The sequence below is a fragment of the Chiloscyllium plagiosum genome, chromosome 24 (assembly GCF_004010195.1).
Source record: "Chiloscyllium plagiosum isolate BGI_BamShark_2017 chromosome 24, ASM401019v2, whole genome shotgun sequence".
Lineage (NCBI taxonomy): Eukaryota > Metazoa > Chordata > Chondrichthyes > Orectolobiformes > Hemiscylliidae > Chiloscyllium > Chiloscyllium plagiosum.
In genome coordinates, this window is record NC_057733.1 from 55,325,496 (window position 1) to 55,343,230 (window position 17,735).

Sequence of the window (17,735 nt, forward strand, 5' to 3'; positions counted from 1 at the left end):
GACTAACTGGTCTATAATTTCCTGTTTTCTCTCTCCCACCTTTCTTAAAAAGTGGTACAACATTAGCCACCCTCCAATCCGCAGGAACTGATCCCGAATCTATTGAACTCTGGAAAATAATCACCAACGCATCCACGATTTCTCGAGCCATCTCCTTCAGTACCCTGGGATGTAGACCATCAGGCCCCGGGGACTTATCAACCTTCAGACCTAACAGTCTCTCCAACACCAATTCCTGGCAAATATAAATTCCCTTCAGTTCAGGTCCTTCAGCCACTGTTACCTCAGGGAGATTGCTTGTGTCTTCCCCAGTGAACACTGATCTGAAGTACCAATTCAATTCTTCTGCCATTTCTTTGTTCCATAGAACATAGAAGAATACAGCGCAGTACAGGCCCTGTAATATATTCCCCTGTTTCTGTCTTCAAGGGCCCAATTTTAGTCTTAATCATTTTTTTGCCTTTCACATACCTAAAAAAAACTTTTTTACTATCCTCCTTTTACTATTAGGTAGCATTAAACATTCAATTGTTTCTTTCTTTTACTCTGCAGAACTGTGTGAGCAGGAGTGTAACGGGCAGAAAGTGATTTACTGGCAAGTCAAGTACCCGTTTTTTCTCGCCAATCGTGATGTATCCTTTCAAGTGTCCTGTTTGTTTTTCTAACTGCAATGCAGAGAAGCCCTGGTGGGGGTTCAAAGGGATACTGCATTGGGAATTCAGATTTCTTTGACATTAGAATTTGTTTTTTCTCAGTTGTTTTGAGAAAATGGTTTGTTGCCAGTGAAATGTTGAAGTTTTATTCAATGCTGTTTGAATGTGATCTCAGTGACCTTTTACAATCCAATGATAAATGCATTAATGTGGTGAAATATTGGGATCCATTATGTATCCCTCTGCATCTTGGTATTGCATTGTGGCATGCTGCTGAACTGCTTTTGCTATTGCAGTCTTCAGAAAAAGGAAAGTAATTGATATCTCTCAGCAACCAGTTTAAGTGTATTGCAAAAAAATCAAAGTACACTTTTGATGTTTATAGTATGAAATTTATTGCTTAAAAGGAAACTGGATAATTACTTAAACAAGAAGTTGTAGAACTGTGGAAATGAATTAAGGGGATGGAGCGAATTGTATAATTCTTTCAAAGTGTACCAGGTGCTACTGTCCTCCTGGGGCTAAATTCACAGACTTGGCCTGACAGTTTAATCTAGTTATTTAGAGATACTCGGAGGACACGTTTGGATGTTCTAAATTCTGTGCTATCCTCGGCAAAGTGCAAAAATAACCATTTTCCTTCAGTTCCTCCCCCGAGCTAAACCCTGAATTCTCCAACATGTTTGGGATGTTATGAGGCCTCCTGTGTTTTCCTAGATCATCTCTGCAGGAGTTCCTCCGGATAGTGTCCTAGGCCTAACAGTCTTCAGCTGTTTAATCAATGGCCTCTGCTCTATTAGAAGGTCAGAACTGAGGATGTTTGCTGATGATTGCATAATGTTCAGCAACTCCTCAGATACTGAAATAGTCCATGTGTGAATGCAGCAAGACCCGGACAATATCCAGGTTTGGGCTGACGCGGCAGGTAACATTTTCACCGTGCAGATAACCAAGCAATGACTGTCTTTGACAGGAGCGTATTTAACCATTTTCCCTTGACATTCAGTGGCATTGCTATCACTGAATTCCTCCGCTCTCAGCACCAAGAGGTTTTACCATTGACTAGAAACTGAAGTGGACCAGCCATATAAAATAAAAAAAACAAATTGCTGGAAAAGCTCAGCTGGTCTGGCAGCATCTGTGGAGAGAAATGAGAGTTAACATTTCAGAACTTGTTTGAAGAAGGGTCACTGGATCTGAAATGTTAACACTCATTTCACTGCAAAAATGCTGCCAGACCAGCTGAGCTTTTCCAACAACTTCTGTTTTTGTTTGATTTTTAGCATCCACAATTCTTTCAGTTTTTATTCAGCCATAAAAAATACTTGGCTACAAGAGCAGGTCAGAGTTTGTGAATTTTGCAAGTAATTAACCAGTAATCTGTCTCCTTTAAAGCCTGTCCATCTATAACTCTCACAGGTCATCATGGTGACTCTAGCTAGCACTGCTGCCTCAACATCAGGGACCCAGTTTGATTCCACCCTTGGGCAACTGTGCAAATTCCATACAGCCATTCTCCATAGAATCCTTTTACAGTGTGGAAACAGGCCATTCAGCCCATTGTGTCCACACTGACCCTCTGGGAAGAATCCCACACAGAGACCTGTTCCCTTAAGTTATCCATATAACCCTGCGTTTCCCATGGCTAACCTAATATATACAGCCCTGAATACTGTGGGTAATTTGACATGGCCAATCCATCTAACTTGCACATCTTTGGACTGTGGGAGGAAACTGGAGTACCTGGCAGACATGGGGAGAGCATGCAAACTCCACACAGACAGTCGCACAAGGGTTGAATCGAACCTTGGTCCCTGGCACTCAGAAGAAGCATTTTTAACCACTGAGCCACCACTCTGCCCTCGTATCTGCATGGGTTTCCTCCGGGTGTTCCTCCAAGGACGTGCAGGTTAGGTGGATCGGCAATGCTAAATTTCCCATGTTGTGCAGGCTGGGTGGATTAGCCATTGGAAATGCAGGTTACAAGATTAGGGTAAAGGGTTGGCTCTGCGTGGGGATGTTTGGAGGGTCAGTGCGGACTCGATAGACCAAATGGCCTGCTTGAACACTAGGGATTCTATGAAGTTGTGATGAGCATGATGAAATGCTCCCCTACGTGCCTGGACGAGTACAGCTCCAGCAATGCTTGAAACATGACTCCATCCAGGACAAAGCAGCTTGCTTGATCGGCATTCAGTCTGCCATTTTAAACATTCTTCCTCTACCACTAAAGCACAACAGCAGCGTGTACCATGTGTAAGATACGGCAGTAACTGATCAAGTCATCTTCGAAACCTTTCAAATGTGCAACCTCCACCATCAAGAAGGCCAAGAGCAGTAGATATGTAAGAACACTACCCCAGCACAATACCCCCGCCATGCCATTCATTATCCTGAGTTGGAAATATATTACTGTTTGTTCACTTTCACTGCATAAAAATCCTGTCACTCCCTGTTTTACAGTTAATAAGACGACAAGGACTGCAGCTGTTCAAGAAGGCAGCCAACCAATACCTTCTCAAGGATAATTAGAGATGAGCAAAAACTATTGGCCTGCTGAGCAATGCTCATTCCTGAGAACAAAAGCTGCTTCTGGAAGTGTATTATTCAATCTTTAAAGAGCGAGCAAATTACTTCCAAAGAAAGTAGCAGTGTAACTTTGCAAAATAAGCTGTTTCTCCATTGTTGTAACAGTATTGAAGAACGTCCTGTTGTCATTATGTTACTGGTGTTGTAATCCATAGAACGAGTCAAATTCCCACTATGGCTGTTTTTGAGAATTAACATTAATCTTGACATAAGTGATCTTGATGTTGCATTATCACGAAACACTTGTCTGTTCCATGTATGCCCTTATGAAGTCTGCTCTATGTGCCTCAGTCACATGTTGATGTGATTGCATCGTAACTGACCTCTGGAGTAGTCAGTTAAGCCCTGTAGTAGTTTTCAAATTGCTAGGAATTTGCAGTAACGAAGGAATAACTGAGCAGATTTAAATTCATTTTTTGTTTCTGTAATCCTGTGACATGAGATTGAAGTTAGTTTAAAAATGCAGCCTTTCAAGTGAACAAAATTGTGTTATTTTGAGTCATCACGGTTCATTCTCTAACTTCACCCTCAGTATGTTTACATTCGTGAACGCCATGATTTGGATGTTGATGGACGAAAGATTTGGGTGTTTGTGGCAAAATGTGTGCCTGGATTATCTGTGAAATCCGGTGTCATCAGAGTAGAGGATTATCATCAAACTGTGGCTGTGGAGAGTGATGGTAAACAAGGCACCAAAGGTACCACAGATTTTCAACACTCAATATTGCCTTAACATTTCAAATATTCAGTGAGAAATGGGAATCCTTTTAGACTGTTCATCTGGATTGTGTTCTGATTCCAGCCTTCCAGGTTGGCTTGTCTGGACGAAGTATTTTGAGCTATGTAATGATATTCAGTGGGTATGATAGGGTAAAGTACTCCTATACATTGCTTTCAGAAAGATTATTTGGCACAACTGGTCCATGCTGGTATTTACAATCTTGTCACCACATAATCCTCGGCTGCAGTACTGGTGGGGACAGGTCTGTCACTGCAAAACAATGGGGTGCCGTGCTGTTGGGTGGAGGTCTGTCACTGTGTAGCACCAAGGTATGATTCTGGTGGGGACCGATCTGTCACTGCATATATTGGGGTAATAATGGACAGTGTGGTGGAGACAGATCTGTCACTCTTTAATACTGGGCTGCAGTACTGGTGGGGACAGGTACAAACAATGACGTGGTTCCCCTGATTGTTTTATTGAGGAAGACAGCAACAGGCTGTGCCAGCTTTGATCCTTTATTGACTATGAATCCATGGACTAGCTGTGACTCATAGGGTTTTGACTTGTATATTCAGCATCCTCTCTAAATAGAGTTGAAGATATGATGAGAAGGGAGTGGATGATAAGAAGTTCCTTGGCGCAGCTCAGAAAAGGTCAAAGTCAAACTCTATAAACCCCACTTGGGTAAATTTATCTTTCCAAATTTGTGAATAAATGTAGTCTGTGGTAACATTGGTTTGTGGTCTGTCTTACAGCTGACATTTTTGTTCTTTCAGTGTTTATGCATTACTTCGATAACCCTGGGGGTATGATTCCAACGTTTCTTGTTAACTGGGCAGCAAAGGTAGGTGGCTTTATTTATGGGAAGAAACATGTAATTGTTTATAGGAAATTATTTTCCAGCTTGTGACTGTGCTGAAGAATCTGTAACAGATGGCGATAGGAAGTTGAATGTCTTGAAATCATCAGTCAACTCCTGTTTGTGGAAAAGTGATGTAACTGAATGGGTGTGGGAATAGCAATCTGCTCTTTGCTGGAGTTGACACGTTTCAGTGAGTGACAGCAGATCAGGAAAGGTAAAACCAGTCTCAATTGCTATCCTGTCACAACAGTTGATCTAGGCTGGACCTGGCTGTGGTGCCCTATGTCATGCAATATATTGCCAGGAATCAGGGTTCATAGAACATAGAACCTTACAGCGCAGTACAGGCCCTTTGGCCCTCTGCTGCGCCAACCTGTCATACCAACCTTAAGCCCATCTAACCTTCACTATTCCATGTACGTCCATATGCTTGTCCAATGACAACTTAAATGTACTTAAAGTTGGTGAATCTTCTACCGTTACAGGCAAAGCATTCCATACCAGTGGGTGGCACAGTGGCAGTGGTTAGCACTACTGCCTCACAGCGCCAGAGACCTGGGTTCAATTCCCGACTTGGGCGACTGTGTGGAGTTTGCACGTTCTCCCCGTGTCTGCGTGGGTTTCCTCCGGGTGCTCCGGTTTCCTCCCACAGTCCAAAGATGTGCAGGTCCGATGAATTGGCCATACTAAATTGCCCGTAGTGTTAAGTAAAGGGGTAAATGTAGGGAAATGGGTGGGTTGCGCTTCGGCGGGTCGGTGTGGACCTGTTTCCATACTAAGTAATCTAATCTTAAAAAAAAAAAAACCCTTACTACTCTCTGAGTAAAGAAACTACCTCTGACTAAAGAAACTACCTCTGACATCTGTCCTATATCTATCATCCCTCCATTTAAAGCTATGCCCCCTCGTGCTCGCCGTCACCATATTTGGAAAAAGGCTCTCCCTGTCCACCCTATCTAACCCTTTGATTATCTTCTATGTCTCTATTAAGTCACCTCTCCACCTTCTTCCCTCAGCCTTTCCTTGTAAGACCTTCCCCCCAATTCCTGGCAACATCCTAGTAAATCTCCTCTGCACCCTTTCCAAAGCTTCCACATCCTCCTCATAATGCGGTGACCAGAACTGTACACAATACTCCAAGTGCGGCCGCACTAGAGTTTTGTACAGCTGTAGCATAACCTCATGGTTCCGGAACTCGATCCCTCAGCTCTGACAGATAAAAATGAATGACTTGGCCATAACCAATGAAATTTTCTACCTTTTTTTTCATGAGAAAGTTAGGAAGGACAATTTCTGTTTAAAGGGTCACCAGTGGATCCATATGTTTTTGTTTGGGAAGTCCATAATGAATGATTTTAATAGCACAGCACTTGGAAAGCAGTGATAGAATTAGGCGGAATCGGCATGGCTTTACAAAAGAGAAATTATGCTTGACCAATCCAATGGAGTTTTGAGGCACGTAGCTAGTAGGGTTAATGAAGGGGAGCCAGTGGATGTGAACTAAAAGAAAGAGCTGTGGATGTTGCAAATCATAAACAGAACTTGAAATTTCTGGAAAAGCTCAGCAGGTCTGGCTGCATCTGTGGTGAGAAATCAGTTAGTTTTGGGTCAGGTGGCCCTTCAGAACTGATAGGAGCTAGGAAAATGTTCTTCTTTTGCAGAAGATAGGATGGGGGGGGAGGGGTAAGGAGTACATTATAGGTGGCAATAGAGCCCGAAAAGAGAAGAACAATTGGACAAACAATGGATTGATTACTTTACAGTGTGGGAACAGGCTCTTCGGTCCAACAAGTCCACACCAACCCACCGAAGCGCAAACCACCTATACCCGTACATTTACCCCTTACCTAACACTACGGACAATTTAGCATGGCCAATTCACCTGACCTACACATCTTTGGACTGTGGGAGGAAACCGGAGCACCCGGAGGAAACCCACTCAGACACGGGGAGAACGTGCAAACTCCACAGTCAGTTGCCTGAGTCGGGATTTGAACCCGGGTCTCTGGTGCTGTGAGGCAGCAGTGCTAACCACTGTGCTGCCCACGGTAACAGCCTAGGAGAATGAATGGGTTGTATGTAATAACACACCATGTGATAAGGCCTGTTGTGAGGGGTTTACAGTAAGGACATGGGAGAAGGTGCCTCAAGTCTGAAAATGATTGAACTCTATATTGAATCCAGAAGGCGGCAGGGGTCCCAAGTGGAAAATGAGGTGCTGTTCTTTCAGCTTGGGGGGAGTTTTGTTGGAACGTTGCAACAAGCCTGAGACACAGATGTTGGCTTGGGAACAACATGTATGTTGTAGTGGCAGGCAATCAGAAGCATGGTCGTTTTTGCAGATAGACCATAGGGGTTCTGTGAACTGGTTACCCAGTAGAGGTGGTTTACTTGGACTTTCAGATAAAAAATGAACATATAAAACTAAAGTGCATAGTATTGGGTAGTATGCTGTCATGCATAGAGAACTGGCAGACAGGAAACAGGAATAAAGGGAACTAAATATATCTCAATTTGCAGGGAGGATGCTGGGATACTTCAGTGTGATTTGGACAAGCTGTGTGTAAATGGATCACAGATGAAGTATAATGTGGAGAGATGAGATATTATCCATTTTGGAAGCAAAAACAGGAAGGCAGGTTGTTTATTAGTAAAGGGGAGGTATAATGGCACCTGGGTGGTTTTGCACACCAGTTGCTGAAAGTAAGCATGCAGGTGCAGCAGGCATGAAGAGGGCAAATAATATGTTGGCTTTTGACAAGAGGATCAGAGTACAGGAGCAGGGATGTCTTGCTATAGTTGTACAGGGCCTCTGTGAGACTCCCCCTTCAGAATATTGTGTGCAGTCTCCTTACCTGAGGAAGAATGTTCTGACTACAGAGGGAGTGCAACAAAGATTTACCAGACTGATTCCTGGGATGGCAAGAGTGACATGATGAAAGACGGGATCAGTTAGGAATATATTCACTAGCTTAGAAGGATGAGACGAGATCTTGTAGAAATCTATAATTCAAATAGGGCGAGACAGGGTAAATACAGATAGATAGATAGAATGCTCGTGATTGGGGAGTCCAGAACTGAGATCATGGTCTAAGGATGCATTTAGGATGAGATGAGAAGTCTTTACCCAGAGAGTGGTGAGCCTATGGAATTCTGTCACAGAAAGAGGTTGAGGTCAAAGCGTAGTTTTCAAGAAAGAGTTAAATATAGAACTTTGGCTAAGAGGATCAAAGGGTGTGAGAGAAAGCAGGGACAGGGTACTGAGGTGGGCAATAAGCCTGATCATATTCCTGAAGAAGGGCCTGTGCCCGAAACGTCGAATCTCCTGTTCCCTGGATGCTGCCTGACCTGCTGTGCTGTTCCAGCAATAAAGTTTCAACTTTGATCTCCAGCATCTGCAGACCTCACTTTCTCCTTGATCATATTGATCCAGCTCCAAGTTTCTGTTTTGGGCTTGTAGGAGGAGAACAAGCCTCAGACAATAGCTACAGGGAAATGCTCAGCACCTTTTTTAAAAAAAAATCTTGCAGCTGCTCTTGAGATTGCAGGCTTACTTCTAGGTCACTTAGTTATTACATTTCAGTAGTAGTAATAAAAGATTATTATTTTGATTCTTTTGTGTTCAAAAATGCAAAAAAAAGTCTTTTTTTATGGCACGTTTGGCAAGGTGTACACTTGGATAGCTCAGGCTTTTTTCTCTTAAACTGCTTTTAGCCATATAATTTATTTGCATAAGTTATTTTTTAATTGCAAAAGAGTTTTTTCAAGTTTCATGGAGCTTTTGGTGAGGGCTACAGCTGTGGAGTGGGATTTTTTTTTTAATCAGAGGATTGAAAGATGTCTGCCAGACTAAAATCATTTTAATTTGATCGGCTAAGTGGTTGATTTTATTTCAGATTTTTGTTTTTATTTTTGCATGCTTAATATCCTTTTGGGTAAGGAAGGGTGGTTTTTTCAGGTATAAGATGCTGTTGAAATGTTGCTTCAAGGTTTGATGTCATTGAGGGCATATAAGCAACTCTGAGTTAGATGGCTAGTAGATTTGGAGAAGTGATTACACCACAGAATCTGTCAGACAGATGGGTGACTGTCAGGAAAGGTAAGAATGTATTCAGAAGTCTCCTGTGTCTATTCTGCTCTCAAACAGATATTTGATTTTGGATACTGTTGAGAGGGTCACTGTTTCAGAAAAAAATAGAAGACGCAGATAGATCTTGGGCACTGAGAATGAATCATAGAGTAGGCAGGGTTTGATAATATTTAAAATAATTGTCATAGGGTCTTTCCTGTTAGGGCTGGAAATGTGTTGCTGGAAAAGCGCAGCAGGTCAGGCAGCATCCAGGGAACAGGAGAATCGATGTTTCGGGCATAAGCCCTTCTTCAGCTCTGATCTCCAGCATCTGCAGACATCACTTTCTCCTTTCCTGTTAGGGGCACAGATGGGAGATTCTGCGCCAGCGTGTATGAATCTAAAATGGTACATTGCTTTCCTGGTGTCAGGATTAAGAAAGTTTCAAAACATTTGAAGCATATTGTTAAAGGGGAGAGTTGAGAAGTCAGAAGTTATTGTACACATTGGAAGGAATGATATGCTTAAGGAAAAGATGAAGGCTTTACAGAGTGAATGTAGAAGATTTATTTTTAAAATCCTCTAGTAATCTCTACTTTGCTCTAGTCCCAAGCTTGAATGAGGGAAGGAATCAGGATAAAGAAGGTAAACCGATATCTGAAGAGGTGGTGTAATGTTCAGGGATTCAGGTTTTGGATCATTGGGATGTCTTCTGGGGCAGTAACTCTAAGATTAAACTGGATTTATTTCAATGCAAGGGGTCTTACAGGTAGAGCTGATGAACTCAGGGCATGTTGGGAATATGGGATTACAGAAACTTGACTAAGGGTAGGGCAGGAGTGGTAGTGCATTGCCTCAGGTATCACATGTTACAGGAAGGATAAAGGGTGGTAGGGTTGATTTAAGGAAAACATTGTGTAAATAGAGAAGATATTTCTAAAATATTGTCCAGTGAAAATATATGGGCTGAAAATGGAATAACAGGAATTAGCTTGATGGGATTATACTATAGCCCCCACTATTTAAAAGTAAATTGGGGAACAACTATGTAGAGAAATCTCATATGTAAGAGTAAGAAGATTTTAATAGACCTATTTCCAAACATTGACTAGGGCTATCATAGTGTTGAAGATTTAGATGGTGAAGAATTTTAGGTGTTCAAGGAAATTGTCTTTATCAATATCAATGTTCCTATGAGAGAGCAAAACGTGGCCTTCACTTGGGAAATAAGGCAAGCATGTCACAGATAGTAGGGGAGTACTCTGGGTATAGTGATTATAATTCTATTTCTAAAAAAAAAACACTATGGAAAAGGATAAGTCTTCCATAAAAGTTAGTTTTTAATTGGAGAAAGGAAAATATTAATAGTATGACAAGAACTTTTAAAAGTTGATTGGAGTAGACTGTTTGCAAGTAAAGGGGTGTCTGATATTGTGGTTCTGTTCGCCGAGCTGGAAATTTTTGTTGCAAACGTTTTGGCCCCTGTCTAGGTGACATCCTCAGTGCTTGGGAGCCTCCTGTGAAGCGCTTCTGTGGTGTTTCCTCCGGCATTTATAGTGGCCTGTCCCTGCCGCCTCCGGTTGTCAGTTTCAGCTATCTGCTGTAGTGGCTGGTATATTGGGTCCAGGTCTGTGTTTGTTGATGGAGTTTGTGGATGAGTGCCATGCTTCTAGGAATTCCCTGGCTGTTCTTTGTTTGGCTTGCCCTATAATGGTAGCGTTGTCCGAGTTGAATTCATGTTAAATATTTAACATGAATTTGACTGGGACAACACTACCATCATAGGGCAAGCCAAACAAAACAGCCAGGGAATTCCTAGAAGCATGGCACTCATCCACAAACTCCATCAACAAACACACAGACCTGGACCCAATATGCCAGCCACTACAGCGGACAGCTGAAACTGATAACCGGAAGCGGCAGGGACAGGCCACTATAAATGCCGGAGGAAACACCACAGAAGCGCTTCACAGGAGGCTCCTAAGCACTGAGGATGTCACCTAGACAGGGGCCGAAACGTTTGCAACAAATTTCCAGCTCGGCGAACAGAACCAAACAACGAGCACTCGAGCTACAAATCTTCACCCAAACTTTGGGTGTCTGATAAATGGGAGGCTTTCAGAAGTATGAGAACCGGAGTTCAGCTCATTATATTCCTGTTGGAGTAAAAGGTAAGGCTCGCCAGTTAGGGAACAATGAATGAATAAAGATGATGAGGCTCTAGTCAAGAATCTAAAACAATCGTAGTTTTGGGCAACCTGAATTCAAATGAACCTCTTGACTAGTATAAAGAGGGGATAAATAGCATAATTCTTAAAGGAGATCAGGAAGGCAAAGAGGGGATATGAGAGAGCCTTGGCAGGTAACGTCTGCGTGGGTTTCCTCCAGATGCTCCAGTTTCCTCCACAGTCCAAAGATGTAAGGTCGGGTGGATTGGTCATGCTAAATTGCCCGTAGTGTTAGGTGCATTAACAGAGGGAAATAGGTCTGGGTGGGTTACTCTTCGGAGGGTCGGTGTGGACTTGTTGGGCTGAAGGGCCTGTTTTCACACTGTAGGGAATCTTAAAAACAAAAAAATCAGTTATCTGGAGAGATTCTACAAATACATAAGAAAACAATGCAAGAGAGGTTGCCTTTATGTTGAACCGCAGGAGTTGGGAGAGTCATTAATTTAAATATTTTGCATCCGTTTCTATTGTGGAGAAATAAATGGAGGCAAGAAAACTCTGGGAAATAGATACTGATGTTTTTGAACGCAGCTCACATTAGAGGAAGTGTTGGAGGTCTTAGAAAATATGGAAGTGGATAAATCTTCAGGACCTTTTTTTAATCAAGTATTTCTCAGAACATTATAGGAAGTTGAGGAAATTGCAGGAATCCTTGCAGAAGTATTTATCATTTCTAACTACAGATGAGATGTCAGATGACTGGAGAGTGGCTAATCTTGTACTTTTCTTTAAGAAAGAATGTAAGGAGAAGCCTGGAACTCTCCTGTGTGTCTGACCTCCATGGTGGGTTAGATTGGATTGGATTGGATTGGATTGGGTGGAAACAGGCCCTTCAGCTCAAGTCCACACCGACCCGCCGAAGCGTAACCCACCCAGACCCATTCCCTTACATTTACCCCTTCATCTAAACACTACAGGCAATTTAGCATGGCCAATTCACCTAACCTGCACATTTTTGGAATGTGGGAGGAAACCAGAGCACCCGGAGGAAACCCACGCAGACACGGGGAGAATGTGCAAACTCAACACAGACAGTCGTCTGAGGTGGGAATTGAACCCGGATCCCTAGCGCTGTGAGGCAGCAGTGCTAACCACAGTGCCACTGCCCACTGGTAAGTTGTTGATGATTCTGAGAGGTAAGGAATAATTAGGGATAGTCAGCATGGTTTTATACAAGGGAAATAGTGTCTCAAATTTGATTGACTTTTTTGAGGAAGTAACCAAGACGATGAAGGGAAGAGGGGTGGATGTTATTTGCTTAGACTTTACTGAAACCTTTGACAAAGTTCCACATGGTGGACTAATCAGTAAAGTTAGATTGCATGGGATTCAGGGTGAACTTTCAAATTGGATACAAAATTAATTTAACAGCAGGTGACCGTGAGTGGAGGATTATTTTTCTGACTAGAGGCCTGTGGTGTTCCGTAGGGAGGAGTGCTAGGTCTACTTTTGTTCGTGATTTTTTTCCATAAATGATTTAGATGAGAAAATAGAAGGCTGGTAGGTAAGTTTCTGGATAACACCAAAATTGGTAATATAGTGGACAGTGAAAAAGGGTATCTAAGATTACAAAGAGATCTTGGTCAGTTGGGTCAAGAGCTGAGGAGTGGTGGGGGAGGAGGGTGGAATTTCATTTGGATGAATGTGAGGTATTTCATTTTAGTAAAACAAACAAGGGCAGGACTTATTCAATTAAATGAAGGGCTTTGGGTAGTGTTGTAGAACAGAGACCTCGGGAATCATGTGCATAATGTTTTGAAGTTTGCGTTAGATGTAGACTGGTTAAGAAGGCGTTCGGCCTTGGTTGCTCCGACGTTTGAGTATTGGAGTTGGGACATGATGTGGAGGTTGTACAGGTGAGACCTATTCTGGAATACTGTGTCCAGTTCTGGTTGATCTTTTATAGGAAAGATACTATTATGATGAAGGTTCAGAAGATATTTACCAGGATGTTGGAGGGAATGGAGGGTTTGAGTTATAAAAATAGGCTGGGACTTCTTCCACTGCTGCGTAGGAGGTTGAGGGTGACTTTGTAAAGATTTATAAAATCATTAGGGGTGTAGATAATGTGAATGGCAATTGTATTTTCCCCAGGGTTAGGAGCTTCAAGACTAGGGGCATATTTTTAAAGTGAGAGGAGAAAGATTAAAGATGGTCATGAGGGGCAGTTTTTTTTTAGTGGTTCGTGTGGAATGAATTTCCAGAGGAAGTGGTGAATGTGGGTAATGTTATAACATTTTAAAATACATGAATAAGAAATGTTTCAGAAGGATATGGGCCAAGCGCAGGCAGGTGGGACTAGTTTAATTTGAGATTATGGTTGGACCAAAGAGTCTGTTTCCATGTTGTATGATTCTGTGACCTTTTTGTCTTTGCCAGAGTTGGATCTCTTTAAATTGCATACAAACCATTACTTCACCATTTTTAGGTTTTCAATGGTGTTGAGTGCATTCTTGCAGAGGAAAGAGGGAATCTGATTGTAGTTTGATTAAACACTCCTTATTCCCATTTATACGTGGATCTGGATCAAAGGATAGGCACTAGTCATACATTGACCTTAAAGTGACTGCTATTCTGAACTGTGATAATTGATATGCATATTTAAATTTTAGATAACTTATTTCAGGTCATTAACACAATTGTGTATTTCTGCAGACTGGAGTGCCTTCATTTCTGAAAGATATGCACAAGGCTTGTGCCAACTACCCTGTGTACTGCAGGAATTCTGGGAAATAATTGCCATACTGCTGATTCAGATTTGATGCTCAAAGGATGAGAAGACTTGTCCCAATTTAATACCCTGTACCTTTTTGCTATATTGTGGTTGGATTACACTGTTTGAGCAGTGCAGAAATCATATGCTCATCAATAAGACGGTCTGCACTCACTGCACTGTATAGCTCCCCTTTTTATACTATTCTCCTTCTCTAATGAGACCGTGGCATCCCTGTCATGTAATGTTAACAAACTTGAAATAATGACCATCCAGAAACTACATTTTCATAAGTGGGCAAAAGTTCTGCAGCCCTAAACTTAGCAATGCAATGTTTCAATGAATGAGCAACGGGAGCAAATGGCAGATGTGGAGTTGAAGCTTCTTTTGAGTGAAGCAGGAAGAAAATTGTCATTGCACTTTGAATTGTTCGGGATTTTTTTATGTCTCTTGGTATTTGAATATATTTTCCATTAGCTATGTATAGGAGATAGCTCTCCACTGCTTGCTCTTAGTTGGACTGTGCATTGTAGGGATAACTTAATGGAGGGAACAAGAAAAAAAATTAATAAATATTGCTGAGCCTCTCCTGAATCTAGATCTGACGATTTTGTATTCTTTACTCTTCTCATTCCACCTTGCTTCCATCCCTCTATTTTTTCTCAGGGATTTAGTTGAGCCAATTTTGTACTCGAGGCCCACATACAGAGAACAATGAGCTACACTCAACCACAATGACTCGCTGATCGAAGAAACTTTTAACTGTGCTTAGTGAGGGATTATAAAATGCCAGCTGCTTACGTTTACATTCTGTATCTGTCAGTTCTACCTCTGCCCTGGAAAACAACTTAATCCAAATATTCACTGCTCTTGAGCAGTAAGTTGGAGCACGAGCTGCTGTCTAATTAAACTTGATATGTGAGTTTAGAATACTACTGTACTCTGAGTACAGGGCTGTGGTGCAATGTCTTTCCCATTTCTTGATGGACTGCATATTATATTTAGTGGAATTATTAATGTAAATCTTGGCATGTTCCTAGCTATCCATTTCAATGCTCTGCTTATTATTCATCATTATTAAATAAGGCATTCTCTGGCTGATATCGTATCAGAATGCAAGATTTAGTATTGGATTCTGTAAATCCCTGACTGACCTTTCATGAAACTGGACATTGAGCACAGGCTTTTTAAGACAGCTGCTGACATTTAGATATTTAATTCTCTCTGTAGTGGTCAGAGGTGTTGTCCTTGTTCTTTTGCACTATCTCGGGTCATGTGAGAAAGCTGTATACCACCCTATTGATGCTTTTCCCTTGGCTTCTGGCATTCTTGACTACCTGGCTCGGAATGAAAGTGTTTCTGTAATTTTCCCTTGATGGTCTCAATTTACATTCCACAGTGGCTACAGTTCATAACACAGACTGATTGATTGATTGCTAATCTTTATATATCCCAGAGGAATTTTCTGTGCTCTTTCAATCCTAGCTCATTCTACACCTTTGAGCCTGAATAATCCCACCCACTCCTCTTCTCTTTTTTTTGTTACCCTTCTGATCAGACCCCATTTAAAACTGCCTCCTGCTCTTCCCTATGACTGCTAGTAAGTGTTGCCTTGAACTCTGGCTACTCAAACTCTTTCCATTTTGCTTTCACTTAAATTTTGCCTTGACTGACCCTGTTTTCCCTTTGTTTAAATGTGTTCCATCACCCAACCAAGAGATATACAAAGTTTTTTTTTTTCCCCAGCATTTTGTTCCATTAGTTTCTGACTTCATGTTTCTTCTACAGCATTAGTGTTTTGTACTGAATCTGTTCCTTTTATTTAGATGCCCCAGTCATGCATTGTACTTGTCCTGAAACTTCAAAATTGGAGGTTGAACTCCATTTGCCACTTGTCAGCCCAGTTCCGCATCCTGTCAATGTCCTGTTGCAACCTACAACAGCCCTCCTCACTATCCACGATTCCACAAACCATCATATCATCAGCAAACCTACTAACCGACCCTTCACTTCCTCATCTAAGTCATTTCTAAAAATGAAAGATCATAGGTCCCAGAACTGATCCCTGCGGAACACCACTTCTCACCAAGCTCCAGGCTGAATACTTTCCATCTACCACTATCCTCTGTCTTCTATGGGCCAGCCAATTCTGTATCCAGACAGCCAGATTTCGCTGTATCCCATGCCTCCTTCATTTCTGAATAAGCCTACCATAGAGAACCTTATCAAACATCTTGCTGAAATCCATGTACACCACTGCTCTACCTTCATCCATGTGTTTTGTCACATCCTCAATTTAATAAGGTTTATGAGGCATGACCTACCCCTAAAAGCCATGCTGATTATCTTTAATTAAACTATGGTTTTCCGAGTAATCCTAAATCTTTCCTCTCAGAATCCTCTCCAATACTTTGTCCAACACTGATATAAGACTGGTCAGTAATTCCCAAAATTATCCCTATTCCCTTTCTTGAACAAGGGAATAACATTTGCCACCTTCCAATCATCTAGTACTACTCCAGTGGACAATAAGGACGCAAAGATCATAGTCAAAGGCTCAGTAATCTCTTCCCTCGCTTCCTGTAGTAACCAAGGGTATATCCTGTCTAACCTAGGGGACTTACCTATCCTTATCTTTCAAATATCAACCTGTTCTAGCATATCAGTCTGTTTTATGCTGTCCTCAAAAATGAAGTCCCTCTAAGTAGCAAATACTGAAGCAAAGTATTCATTAAGGACCTCCCCTACTTCCTCTGACTCCAGGCGCAAGTTCACTCCACCATTCCCTAAAAGATCCTATCCTCACTCTGGTCATCCTGTTCCTCACAAACGTGTGGAACACCTTGGGGTTTTCCCTAATCCTACCTGCTAAAGTTTTTTCATGCCCCCTCTAGCTGTCCTAAGTCCATTCTTCAGTTCCTTCCTGGCTACATTGTAACACTCTAGAACCCTGTCTGATCCTTGTCTCCTGTGCCTTAAGTAATCTTCCTGCTTCCTCTTGATTAGATGTTCCACAACCCTTGTTACCCAAGGTTCCTTCACCCTACTATCCCTTCCTTGCCTCAGTGGGACAAACCTGTCCAGCACAATCAGCAAGTGCTTCCTAAACAACCTCCACATTTGTCACACTTTTCCATGAGAACATCTATTCCCAATTTAGGCACCCTAATTCCTGCCTATAGCATTGTAATTCCCCCTCCCCCAGTTATATACTTTCCCTTGGAGTCTGCTCCTATTCCTTTCCATGAGTGTAGTAAAGATTAGGGAGTTGTGATCACTGTCACAGAAATGCACTCCTACTGAGAGATCTGACACCTGACCTAGTTCTTTGCCGAGTACCAGACCCAACATGCCTTCCTCTCTAATCAGCTTTGTTCCACCCAAACTATGTAGGTTCCAATCAATATTAGGGAAGTTAAAGTCACCCATGACAACAACCCTGTTACCTCTGAACCTTTGCAAAATCTGTCTCCCAGTATGCCCATCCATGTCTCCGTTGCTATTAGAGGGCTTGTGGAAAACTCCCAATAAACTGCTCCTTTCTAGTTTCAGATTTCTACACATACCAACTCTGTAGCCAAACCCGCCTCTACGACCTCCCTTTCTGCAGCTGTGACACTATCCAAGATTAGCAATGCCACTCCCTCATCTTTCCTCTTTCTTTTCCTTCCCCCCCCCCCCCCCCCAACTGCTTTTGAAACATCTAAATCCTGGAACTTCCAACAGCTGTTCCTGCCCCTGTGATATCCAAGCCTCTGTAATGGTCACAACATCCTAGAGCAGTACGAGGAACTACAGTAGTGCCTCGACATATGAATGACCCCATTCACAAACAAATCTGTTTACAACCAGGATTGTATGTAAAATTTTGCTTCAACGTACGTACGAAATTCAAGG

General features: G+C 42.1%; 1 protein-coding gene across 1 annotated transcript in view; it reads left to right on the top strand.

The window, feature by feature from the left end:
- The window catches only part of LOC122562324 (phosphatidylcholine transfer protein), a 19,789-nt gene extending 5,353 nt beyond the window's left edge, over positions 1 to 14,436 (top strand). The window contains exons 2-5 of the mRNA XM_043715195.1: positions 553 to 632; positions 3,775 to 3,940; positions 4,743 to 4,810; positions 13,781 to 14,436. Coding sequence (XP_043571130.1) covers positions 553 to 632; positions 3,775 to 3,940; positions 4,743 to 4,810; positions 13,781 to 13,861 — 395 coding nt within the window. The 3' untranslated portion in view covers positions 13,862 to 14,436. The remainder of the gene's footprint in view (positions 1 to 552; positions 633 to 3,774; positions 3,941 to 4,742; positions 4,811 to 13,780) is intronic.
- The last annotated feature ends 3,299 nt before the right edge of the window (positions 14,437 to 17,735 follow it).